The 12,259-nt window shown below is 39.9% G+C and overlaps 1 protein-coding gene across 2 annotated transcripts in view; it reads left to right on the plus strand.

Annotated features, from left to right (window-relative positions):
* LOC138032987 (5'-3' DNA helicase ZGRF1-like) overlaps nucleotides 1–12,259 on the plus strand; it is a 70,543-nt gene that overhangs the window by 22,796 nt on the left and 35,488 nt on the right. For both annotated transcript variants that reach the window (XM_068880712.1, XM_068880713.1), the window contains exons 19-24: nucleotides 2,094–2,208; nucleotides 5,889–5,933; nucleotides 6,402–6,498; nucleotides 7,340–7,433; nucleotides 9,765–9,836; nucleotides 11,568–11,729. In XM_068880712.1, the coding sequence (XP_068736813.1) occupies nucleotides 2,094–2,208; nucleotides 5,889–5,933; nucleotides 6,402–6,498; nucleotides 7,340–7,433; nucleotides 9,765–9,836; nucleotides 11,568–11,729 (585 nt within the window). The remainder of the gene's footprint in view (nucleotides 1–2,093; nucleotides 2,209–5,888; nucleotides 5,934–6,401; nucleotides 6,499–7,339; nucleotides 7,434–9,764; nucleotides 9,837–11,567; nucleotides 11,730–12,259) is intronic.

Genomic DNA, 12,259 nt, shown 5'->3' on the forward strand with positions numbered 1-12,259 from the left:
TCCCAAGGAATTTTGTCCAGGATTGTAGTTATAATTTCTTGAGCACCTAAGAAGCTAGGCACTTTTGAGGGATAGACGTCGATTGGGAGTGAGGTGTTCTTCTTTCAAACTGCCTTGATGCTAGCAGTACCGTTTCCTTATACATAATATACTTATTTGACCGCTCCCCATAGGGGGCTTTTCGCGGCCAATAGGCGCCTCTGGCTGCCGCGATATGGGCTGGCCATGTTTAATGTTGGAGTAAAACACCACAGCCATATGTGATGGGTCCACTGGTTGAGATCGACTGGAACTCATCCCTCAGAGGTTGGAGACAGTGCGACCTAGTGATTATGGCGCTTGCCTTGAGAACCGAAGATACCGCATTCAAGACCCGTCCTGGCCACTAATTCAATTTGATCCTTGTAGTCCCTGGTTCAACTTATAGGCTGCATTTGTAAATAGCCAACTGGTTTGCCTCCAGCCAGTTGGGATTTTGAACAGTTGTTGTTGCTCTGGCCCTAGTTGATCAAACGATTGATAGCACTATCCACCGGATAAATCACTATCCAGTGGATAAGTAATAGAGAAACCGATTGCTCTATTATAATAATAATAATAATAATAATAATAATAATAATAATAATAATAATAACAATGTTGATAAAATACAGGGCTAGAATCCTTTGAGTTCAAAAGCGCGTAAGAAGAGCAATACAATATATAAGACTAAAATAAAAATGGCGGACATTATAAAAATGCTTTTTTAAAGAGGAAAATGATAGTGATTTATCCGGTGGATAGCGTTATCCACCCTTTAAACAACTGTGGCCTGTCCTATAGTTTCGTTGGTTGGGTTTCACCGCCCTGAAAACCCCCTATGGGAAGTGGTCAGTTAAGAATGTATTGTATTGTATTGTATTGTATTGTATTGTATTGTATTGTATTGTATTGTATTGTATTGTATTGTATTGTTTGTGACCAATGCGCCAGTTTGACTCGTACTCTTCCAGAGACAAGCTTGCAAAATTTCGGCTCGAGAAGACAATAAGTACACATCTGGTTGCTGTCTGTCATTGCTTATAAGATCAAAAAGTCGGTGAACTCAGCGTTTTCTCTTCAGTGCAATTTAGAGGGTCACTTTACAGCTGATCTGCAATATCACCATCCAACCCCTGACGATGAAAAATAAACATTTGGCAGCGTCGTCATTACACAATATTCTTAAACTAGGTTAACCCCAGCTGGTTACATCTTATGCAAAACTGACGGAATAAAGTAACAGTCTGAGAGAATAGAACTGGTGACATCAGTGCAAAAATTGTTTTTCCATACTGTCGGCAAAAACCATCTTAGCGAGAGAAATGACTTGTGGTCATGGGGCGCGTCTGCTAATTGCTATGGAATGCTTCAGTTCGTAAAAGAAAATTGGATGACTTCAAGTTCTTAAAGACGCAAAGGCGACATATGGTGGTCTCTCTTGAACTGGTATCACTCCTTTGTTTCACTACAGACCACTCTTCCCGTGGACTTGAAAACAAATTCATGGTGAATCGATGACTTGACTTATGTCTTCTTACGAAGAAGGACTCAAGGAAAACTTTAAATGAATTTGGTGTACTTTTGGTCTTTTTAATTTTCTATAATGTGAAGCCTAATGAACCTAGTTCAATGGTCTGGCTCCCACGTGACATTTCCTATAGTTCAGTGGTAGAGAATCCGAACTAGTAATTGTAAGTTCGTAAGTTCGACTTCTGCAAAGGAGCGCTCGGCTTTTTCCCCGAATATTCCCGAGTCACCATCCAAATCATGGATAATGGCCTGTCTCCCACGGGTCTCCTATAGGGCAGTGGTAGAGCATCCGAACTAGTAATCGGAAGGAAGGTCGCAGGTTCGACTTTTGCAAAGGAGATCGGATTTCATCCGAGTATGCCTGAGTCAACATCGAAAAACAGATCTCTCCGATGTGAAGCCTTTTTTAATATTAGGGTTAACACCTTGCTTATTTTCCTGTTTTGATTTATATGATGTTTGACTATCAGTAGTAAGATATGTGCACCAGCATACAGGTATATGGCCTATGCAATGTTGACATAAATTTGTCTAATTCGCAGGCCGGAGACAGTGGAGAAAAACAAGAGAAGTTTACCACGAGCCAAGTCGTCCTTTGTTTCTCCTTTATTGGGGAATCCGCCTGGTGAAAGATTTTATCTCCCTTCAGAAATAACTGTAAGTTATAATTCATGATAGCTGGAAAGCTATTATGTATTGAGAGCCCTCGGTTCTAAGAATAATAAGACAAGTCATTATTATTCTAAATCAGTGCTGTCATTTTTTCTGGCAAGAGGTTGTGTTATTTTAAAGCACAGCAAACCCATTTCTTTTGATGTCAGTTATGCTTGCGGTAATTTAACGACGGTTCGTGCGTGAAATTGAAGGGAGATTTTAATAGATCTTGAGCAGAGAGGGTACAAAACGTGGACCCCCAACTCGACCTACTTCTGGACCGCAGTCGAGAGAAGAAAGAAAATAATAGGTAGTTTTCGCAGTGACGTCATCAAATTCTGAACTCAAATTCGCAAGGTCTTCTGAATTTTTATCTAAAGGAGGTTGAAGATTACCTGAAAATAAATTTCTTTAGGTTTTCAGTTCCGTGACGTTTTTCGTTTCGAAAATACAGCATTCTGAATTTCCGAATTGTCACCTTGCCTGACACCACGATATAAAGCTATTTGGTTGAAAAGAAAGGTCTATCCCGATGAATCTCAGCAGTTTGAGCCTTCCAAGTACGTAAGGAGATTTGTTCATACACATGAATTTTATCTCATGAGCGAGAAGTAAGCTCTTTCATCACGAAGTGAACTCCAGGTGTCAGTTGTTCAAACGATTGATAGCACTATCCGCCGGATAAAACCAAATTGCGCTATTCAATGAATAGCATTATCCCACCTTCTGAACTACTGGGGCCAGGTGTTTTCGGACTTTTCGTTGATTACCAGCCTCCATATTGGTGGGCCACATGGCGTCTCCATACAAAACTCTATAAAGTTGCGTGAAACGCTTCGACAAATAACTCAGAAACGATGCACCGTACAATCCTGAGAATTGGAGAGGTGATGAAAAGATTTGTTTCCTACAAAATTCCAAGTTCTTGGCATTTCAAATTTATTGTTTTGTTGCGTGACAGTGTAAACTATCTATAGTTAAGGATTGGAAGATCATACCGCGCATCTTTATTCCTCTATTCGTGCATAACCACACTTCCTAGCGCCTTTGACCACAATCCCTTGAATTTCGAAGAAAATGTGTTCTCCCGATTAGAGAGCTGCCTCGGTCGTTCGCTTCAGGCTCACTCACTGCGGCATCAACAAACAGAAAAAGTCGCGGGCCCTAAATCCTCAGAAGGCAATTTTATTGAAGTCCAAGCCGCACTATACAAGCAGTAGTTTCACCACTTTTGGTCTGCTTTTCATGGAATTCATCTACAGGCAGGACTGGTAATCCAATTGTGGTCCAGCTGTTATTAACCTAATATTAAAAGAGAGCTCAACTGTTTACCTTTATGATAAAAGCATGAAACTTTGCCAGGTAATTGATAACTTCCAGATATTGGGCCAACCCGAATTTAGTTAAAGTGCCAAGTAATGCGCATGTCATAAAATGATCAATGTGAAAGTGAGCCTGAAAATATTAACACTTATAAGCTTCCGTTTACGAAGAATATGTGGCTGACAAACTTGAGCAGAAGACTGAGCTACTAACGTTAGAAATTTATTGGAAACCTTTGAGCACATCGATGACCAACTCGAGGAGCCGTTGAGGAGTCGATAAAAACTAGATTAATAATGATCCGATTAGATGGTTCCGACCTTATGTTACACGATGCAACGCCTGATGAAAACTTGTTTTGCATCGCCGTTGCACTTAAGTTTCAGCTTAAAGTTCCAACATGTAACAGCGGCTTTGTAGTTAAGCTTTCACATAGTTTTTCTGACGTGCACTGCCCAGTATTCTTAAGCCGCTGTTACACGTTGAAACTTTTAGCTGCAAAATAAGTTTCAGCAGGCGTTGCATCGTGTTACAAAAAAAGTCGGAAATCGTTCGGAAACGTTAAAACTGGTCTCGAAGTGTTGTTTCCATGGCCTTAGCCAGCGTAGCGTAACAAGACCAAGCGAAACCAGTTTCACGTAGTGGTGTTACACAGTGAAACTCTTGATTTTATCACCACTGCGATTGCTGCGATCGTTGCGGAAGTAGAAAGCGGTTCTACTTTTCGTGAAACTTGTCACGCAACGGAAGTTCAAAAAAGTTTCTCGAAGTCGACCATGTTACACGGTGCAATGCCTCCTGAGACTTGTTTCGCAGCGCCGTTGCACACAAGTTTGAACTAAAAGTTTCAACATGTAACAGCGCATTAAGTGAAAATATGCCCCGCCTGCCCGGCATAAATGCGTGGTCGGGCACGGTGAAAAACGCACGTTAGAATCCTACTGAATAAACACTTTAGTTTTGTACATACTGTGAGATTTACAATTGAAAAAAAGCCCGCATAAAATTCTCACGAATTACACAACCAACCAATCAGAAAAGCGAACGACTTTGAAAGTACATCGTCCAATCAGAGACACGAACGATAGTACTTCATAGTGGAGGGCAACAAGCGCGTGGCTTTCAATAAAAACAAAATGAAAGAAGAACTGCCAAGATTTGCTCTCTTTGAAAGAACAATAGATGACTTTATAGATGAGCAAGATTTCAAAAACACGAGAGCAAAGACTGACAAATTTCTAGCAAATTTCTAGTTTCTATTGAAACTGTGGTGCTGCGTCGGTGGGAGAGTGACGTTTCGAGCGTTAGCATTCGCTCTTACGAAGGGCTAATGCTCGAAACCTGAGCTTTCCAAATCATTCACGTAATTCGACCTTTATTAACACGTTTGATAAACCAAATTTTCCTGTTTCAATGAATTGCTAAGCGAGTTCGTGAATTGTGAGTTCAATGAATTGCTGAGCGAGAGCAAAGAGCTGTTTGTATTTTATACAAACTACCGGAATTTGATAAGAACTGCCCTCTTTTGATTTACGTTTCATTTTTTAAATTAGATTTTCGTATTTGTAATTTTTGAAACCGAGATTGTCCATGATTTTGTTTCAATTGAAGCTATGGCTCTCTTAGTTATCAGAGAAAAATTCATGGCTTCAACGGGGTTTGAACCTGTGACCTCGCGATACCGGTGCGATGCTTCACTTGATTTCATATCCGCAGTTCAATATATGATTCATTTCATATATATCATTTCGGTCGATGATTTTCTTTGCAAGTTTTCATACTTCATACTTGTAAGCATCTGCAAATTCGCGATGCCATTTATAAATTGAATTTTAAAAGTTATATTAAAGTAAAGTCTATTGGCAAATTAGTGTGTAAAAAAATAGCAAAATAAAAAAATGAATAGTTGTCAACAGAGACTGGATATAGCGCGGTAATGAGTAGCTGTATCACAGTGAACACTTTTTGCTGATAATAAGCAATAATGCTTTGAAAATTTGAGAGTTTACAAAGAAAGTACGAGATCGCCTTTGCCACCCAAGAATTTATTAGTTTTTGATGACTTATGACTGGCTCGTTAAGGCTTAGAATGTGAGATTAAACTAAGTTTAACAAGTTCTTTTGCCTTTTGAAGTCAATTTGTAAATAAGACGATGCCTTCTGTGAGCAAACTAGAATGTTCATAAAACAAATGGTCAGAGATTCCCTTACACTTCAAGAGTTTACGTACGATTCAAGTCAAATAAACTGTTTTTATGGAGAGCAGAAGGCAAAAAAAATCTTCTCTTTTCTGGTACCCTTCCTTGCCACTGCTTTGTGACTATTGATTTCATTTGTTGATGTTTCCTCTTTTTCCTTAGGGAGCCTTAGCTGAGGAAATGATTGCCCGGTTTAATTTAAACAAGGTTAGTTTCAGCTGCTACATGTATCTTTTCTTTTTAGCCTTGTTAATGAAAGATTCTGTTACTCGCGTTAGAAACAACAGATGAATTGAACAAGACTGCTTGGGCATAATCAATTTGAACTTCAAACATCTCAGAGTATTTTTATATTTTGAGTGAGATTATGGGCATGAGTCGATTCTCTGTTTCTCAACATCTTGTTTGTTGAAGATGCAGACGGCGTAATTTAAGGCTTGTACGTCAAGAAGAAAATTTCAGGTGCTGACATCACGAGGTTTGCTTTTGCAAATTCCTGGTGGCAGTAAACGCTAAAAACAGGCTAAGGACTCGCTTCTTTTTACTATTCCTTGTTACGTTTGAGCGTACTTAAAAGAAATCACGAAGTCGTTTTGCACAGTATTCACCAAAAGTGGTATATGTCGTGTTTTTTTTTTCTACATGATTTAACTTGTTTTGTTTGATTGTGTACAGGATCAAGCGGCAGCTCTTCAGTCGTGTGCAAGAATGTTCAGTTCCTGTGAGAAAACTAATGACTCGAATTATCAGCCACCAGTTTCCTTGATTCATGGTCAGTTTTGTTTGAGTAAAGTCACTGCTTACGAGCCAGAAGGCCCATCAGGCCGGCGCTTATCTCCAGTTTCCGTAGCGTGAAGCTACTAGGAGTTTTTATACTCCCCCCTGGATGGGATGGTAGTCCATCGCAGGGTTACCCCCAGGATTACGCCGGTACCCATTTATACACGTGGGTGGAGAGAGGCACCGTGAGAGTAAAGTGTCTTGCCCAAGAACACAATACGATGTCCCCGGCCAGGCCCCGAACCCGGACTGCTCGATCCGGAGTCGAGCGCACTAACAATGAGGCCACCGCGCCTCCCTTGTTTGAGTAATCACCCCTATACAAGCTTGGCAGTTGTCTTGCTGAAGCATTACTTAGGAAGCGTGAGTAACGACGATATTGACAACAGATCCTCACAGGACAACAAGTGTACTGATCAAAACAAATACCTTTGCTCGTGTGTTTGTGCTTTTGATTTTTTAGGAAATGTAAGCACATCAGGATAATTTTTTTGTTCTCCTCTTAGATTTTAAGTGCCGATGCCAGCTAATTTCATCTCCACTTGATCTAAAGAACGAATGCAAAAAATGCGAGTTCTTAGTAAATTACTTATTGCTGCGTAAAACCTTCAAATTTTGGTTCATTACTTGAATTCAGTTAGCCATGGCCGATTAAAATAACGCAAACTTATTGGAGATGACTTGTTCTTAGCCGTTGCCTGCTGTGTTTGCTACAGCTCTATGAAGCAGGACTTAAAAGAAACCTTCAACACCGACAAAGTACCAACCTTTTAAGTATGAGGATCGTTCAGCAAGAGGCACTGATGAAATGCACTTTCTTCGTTTCTCTGTAGGGGTCTTCGGTGCAGGAAAGAGCTACCTTTTGTCTGTGATTGTTTTATATCTGGTTGAACTATTTAACATCAAAGACTCTCTAAACCAACAAAGGTGCGTTCAATTTTCACTGCAATCAAGGAATGGATTTCTTTGAAGAAACTTCGTCACGAAGTAGAGAAGTGACCCTTGCACTAATCTGGACAATTGAAGTGTCTCTACGGCCTCCAGGGATTTTATGGTTTTGGCATCTCTATATATAAAGGGTAGTTAAATGCCCCCAACATAATTTTTCGATTCCGCCACTTTTTGACCCCGAAATCAAGCTTCAAAGTTTGCGCTTTGACAACGCCCAATCAAGTTCACCGGGGGACAGCACCAGAAAGAGACTTGGTTCCAGATTCGAAAGTGACGTCATGTCAGGAACCCTCGCGCCCAATTTAATTTTTTTGGAGGATCATTTTGGCGGGCTCTTCGGAAATTATGCCTGATAGATGTGTTTTTGCGGGTTGTTCAAATATTCCTCATGCAAAGAAGGGCATAGCATTACATAAAATTCCATGTTATGGTGAGGATCGGAGTGGCTGTTGACAATAGGGGCCTTCTGAATCGGAAGGAGCATCACCGTCAAACCAGTCTAGATCTTCGAACTCCATCTTTTCGTTCGAATCCGATAAAAGACCGTTGCCATCATCTTCAGAAGAAAAGTCGCTTTGATGTTCCATCACTCACTAAACTGTGTCCTAAAGTGTCGCTTAATTAATGAAACTAGACGACGATCGGTCTATGAAGGTAGTCAAATTTCGAGTCGTTCCTGAAGTGACGTCACTAGTTACATCTTCGATTACGCGGTCAACTTGATTGGGCGGGGCCAAAGCGCAAACTTCAAAGCTTGATTGCTGGCAAAATCGGAAAATTATTTTTGGGACATTAATCTACGCTTTATAGAAATGCAAAAACCATGAAAACCCTGTAGGCCGGATAGAGACTTTATAGTAATTCTCTCTTTAAAGTTATAGACACCTCAAAAATTCACTTGGCTTCAATGGGAGCAAATGGATTAAATTGTCCAGATAAGTGCTACGATCACTTCTCTCCTTCGTTTATAGTCTGCTTGTTGTGAAAATGATCAGTTGCGCCAAATTTTGTGTGAGCACATGCATTTGTGGTACTTACTCGCACAGTGGCTGGCTGTAAAAATAGAGGATATTGCGTGGCCGCTTGGGGATACGAATTTTATCTTCTCGTGCTGAAAGTATCTATCACGAGTGAGCGAATCGAACGCGTGACAGATACTTTCAGCACTCAAAAATAAAATTCGTAGCCCCAAGCGGCCATGTAATGTTCTGTTTATTATAATATTGATATTGATGAAATGTCCAGATTTAAAACAACTTGTTTTACTCATTTTCGGAATGATGAAAAAGTGGTCACCAACCGCTAAAACACGCATTTTGTGTAGAAACAAGATGTGTTCTTATGATAATGTGAGATTTTGCAATAAAAATGTTAATGTGGTGGAGGAGAATTATATTGAAGCACAAAAGTATCTTACAGTGAAGAGGAAGCTCGCGTTTTATTGGCTAATCGTCTTCGTTACCATGACGACACATGTGAAAGATGAAAGTTATATGTTCACTGCGCGCGGTGAAGATATGATTTTTTAGTAAAAGAAGAAATCCTGGTATTTCATCAGTATCTGTGTAATAATCTATTTTATTAGCCTGGCCGTAGGTGAATACGGTAGGGTGACCGCAACATCGTAAAGCGAATTACTGCGGGCCCGTAGTGAAAGTGTGCGGGACAAAAGTTATCCTCGGAGACCCAGGGGTAGGTAGTCAGGATGGGACGAGAAAATCACGGACAAAATCGCGACTGCCTTAAGTTGAAAACTTGAAATTTGAAAGCTGGTGTTTCGATTGTTAGCTGTTCGTAAGAGGGAACTGACTCATGAGCGAAATGACCCAGTCGCATTGATGAAGGTAAAGGTAAAGTCTCTGCTTACGAGCCAGAAGGCTCATCAGGCCGGCGCTTATCTCCGGTTTCTGTAGCATGAAGCGACTAGGAGTATTTCTACTCCCCCCTGGATGGGATGCTAGTCCATCGCAGGGTTACCCCCAGCATTACGCCGGTACCCATTTATACACCTGGGTGGAGAGAGGCACCGTGAGAGTAAAGTGTCTTGCCCAAGAGCAAACACAACACAATGTCCCCGGCGAGGCCCCGAACCCAGACCACTCGATCCGGTGTCGAGCACACTAACCATGAGGCCACCGCGCCTCCCTTGATGAAGGGCGAACGCTTAAATCCAAACTGTGATGTGGTTAGTGGGTCATCAGAACTGCCAATCATCCCTAATGGGTCTGAAATGACGAAGTACTTACTTGCAGCAATAATTTTGAAGTAGTTGATTCGTTTCTGTTTAATTCTTTACCAATCTGTCAGCAATGCTTCCTCGCATTCCAAGATCCTTGTGTCCTCTACGACAAACGTTGCCGTTGATCGCATTTTGTTGAGGTAAGGCGTGTCATAAAATTTAGAAATCATGCTGTGTCTCTGGCATATCGGAATTCACATTTATTCCCAAAAATACACCTTATTCCAAAATGGCGGCCATTTTAGTATACTTTTGTTGGATTGCAAATTGGCCTTTTTGGCTTCGTTCTAGGTTAAATATTCTTTTGAATTTTACGTTTGAAAGCGACGCCAACAGGGCCAATTTACAGGGAAACAAAGAACACTTAAGTTGCGGTCATTTTGGAATAAGGTGTACGAGACTGATTTTCTTCATCAAAGAAACGGTAGAGTTCTGCCTCCACGGGCCTCTTTCGCTGACCACAAGCACTCTTCGGAAAGTTCCTACAATGCACCGGTTTAGTAATCGTATGGGTTCCAGTAAAATTAAGGATTAATTTCATTCATAATCATAAACAAACATCGGCTAATGGGACCGTTTTCAAGTTTTAACAAATGGTAGCTCTGATTTACATTGTAAAATAAGGGAAACCTTATAATACGTGACCTTAAACCAGCGTTAAACGAAAACGTTGGCAGTGAAAAACTATGACTTTATTAAACGGCTAGTTTTCACTGCTAACTATTTATCTTACTATTTTTATCTTATTCTCTTTAGTTACCAGTCTTCTTAATTTATATATATCATATTTGAATTTGTTCAACCGTCACTTCTGAAGATGTATGTTGTAGCCTGTTCCAGGCTACCAGATACTGCAGATAGTCGGGAAAACGAAAACAACTGCGTGGGAAAAGCGAGTGGGGGGCCCAAGCGCCCACTCATTTTTCGCACGCATTTTTTTCTCTTTCCCTACCATCTGGGAGCCTGCAACAGGCTTGTTGCTATGTATGTTGTAGCATACGAAACGTCAAGTCCAAAGTAAAATGCGTTTTATCATTTTGTTTGTAGCTGCTGTTTGTTTTATGTTTTTCATTAAGTTGAAATGGCCAAAGTACAAGAATATTTATGAAATTTCATTCATGTTTTCCAAGTTTTGAACATGCAGTTGTCGTTACGTGACCCAGTTAATATATCAAGACTTTGAAAACAGGAGTGAAATTAATCTCTACTTTAACTAGGAACCCATACGATTACTTTTTGATAATTTAACAAGTTCAAGTTCGCAAGCCTTTTGAGTTCAGTAAAGAGTCGTCAATTACTCTTTCTTCTTAGGATGGAAAGCCAAAAATGCGTCATTTTTCTAGTACTTTTATTTTGCTGCAGTTTTCAATTTACTTATAATTTCTTCATCAACTACAATGAAATGCAGGTAAAATGAGTCAACTGTTTTTTTCGACAAAATTCACCAAGTTTTACAACCTTAACCAAGCGACGATGAGTGAAGTTCATCGCTCTCAAGAGAATACCCCTTGATATCAAATTCATGCCTCAGTCAGTTGCCACCAACGTAGGGTAATTTGATTGGCTAATGCGCTTGTGGTAGAGGTCTAGAGATGGCCGATTCGCGATCTCGCATATTTGTAAACATTGTATCTCACCAAACGACTCACGGAAAGTTTCGTATGAGCTGGCTTTATGAACCATTTCACGGATACGGCGTCTATTTCGATATCCATTGTGTCAAATAGCTATCATGGGATTGTAAGGGGGCAAATTTTAGAATCCCATAATCATGATAGCTATTTGAAACAATGGATTTCAAATTGGCCGCCGTATCTGTAAAATGGATTGCTCAGAATGGTGAGAAAAAAGTCAAGCTCATTGTCTTTCAGTTTGCTAGACATGGGTTTTGAGGACTTCGTAAGAGTCGGAAGTATTCGTAAAATCGCCAAGCCAGTGTTACCATACAGTGTTCACAGCACAGGGAGTGACAATCAGGAATTAAAAGAACTGCAGGCGCTACTAAAGGGACAACTCACACCAGCTGAAAGAACGTGAGTACTAAGGCACATACACACGCATTCCCATTGAATCAAAATTCGAATGACGTAATTTGTAATGTGTAAAAGTAACTGTTAAATTAGCAGATAAGCTAAAATTGATTTACTATTATTTTGAAGTAGACATTTCCATTTACTAAAATTGCATTGTATTATTTGCATACTTAAAAATGTAAGTATTTTAGTTTAAATTCAGAGTGCATTCATAATTATTAGATATTATAGTATAGTTAGTGATTATAATAATGTAAGAATTAATTATTCGACTAATCAATTTAAGGATATACCACTTCCAGCAATAGGCCTTATTCACGATAGCCGCTATGTTGGTTTTCATATTGTCATGCAAATTAGCCATGTGTTATGCTGGGGGGCAAACATTGAAAAAAAAAAAGCAAATTGCGGAAAATCGGCTCAACGAAATATTGAAATAACATCGCAAAAAGTCCATTCTAGTATTTAGAATTAAGTATCTTTTATTAAAATTTTATATCTTTTGATTGCCTTTGACATTTTGACTTTCT

This window comes from Montipora capricornis, chromosome 14 (genome assembly GCF_036669925.1).
Source record: "Montipora capricornis isolate CH-2021 chromosome 14, ASM3666992v2, whole genome shotgun sequence".
NCBI lineage: Eukaryota > Metazoa > Cnidaria > Anthozoa > Scleractinia > Acroporidae > Montipora > Montipora capricornis.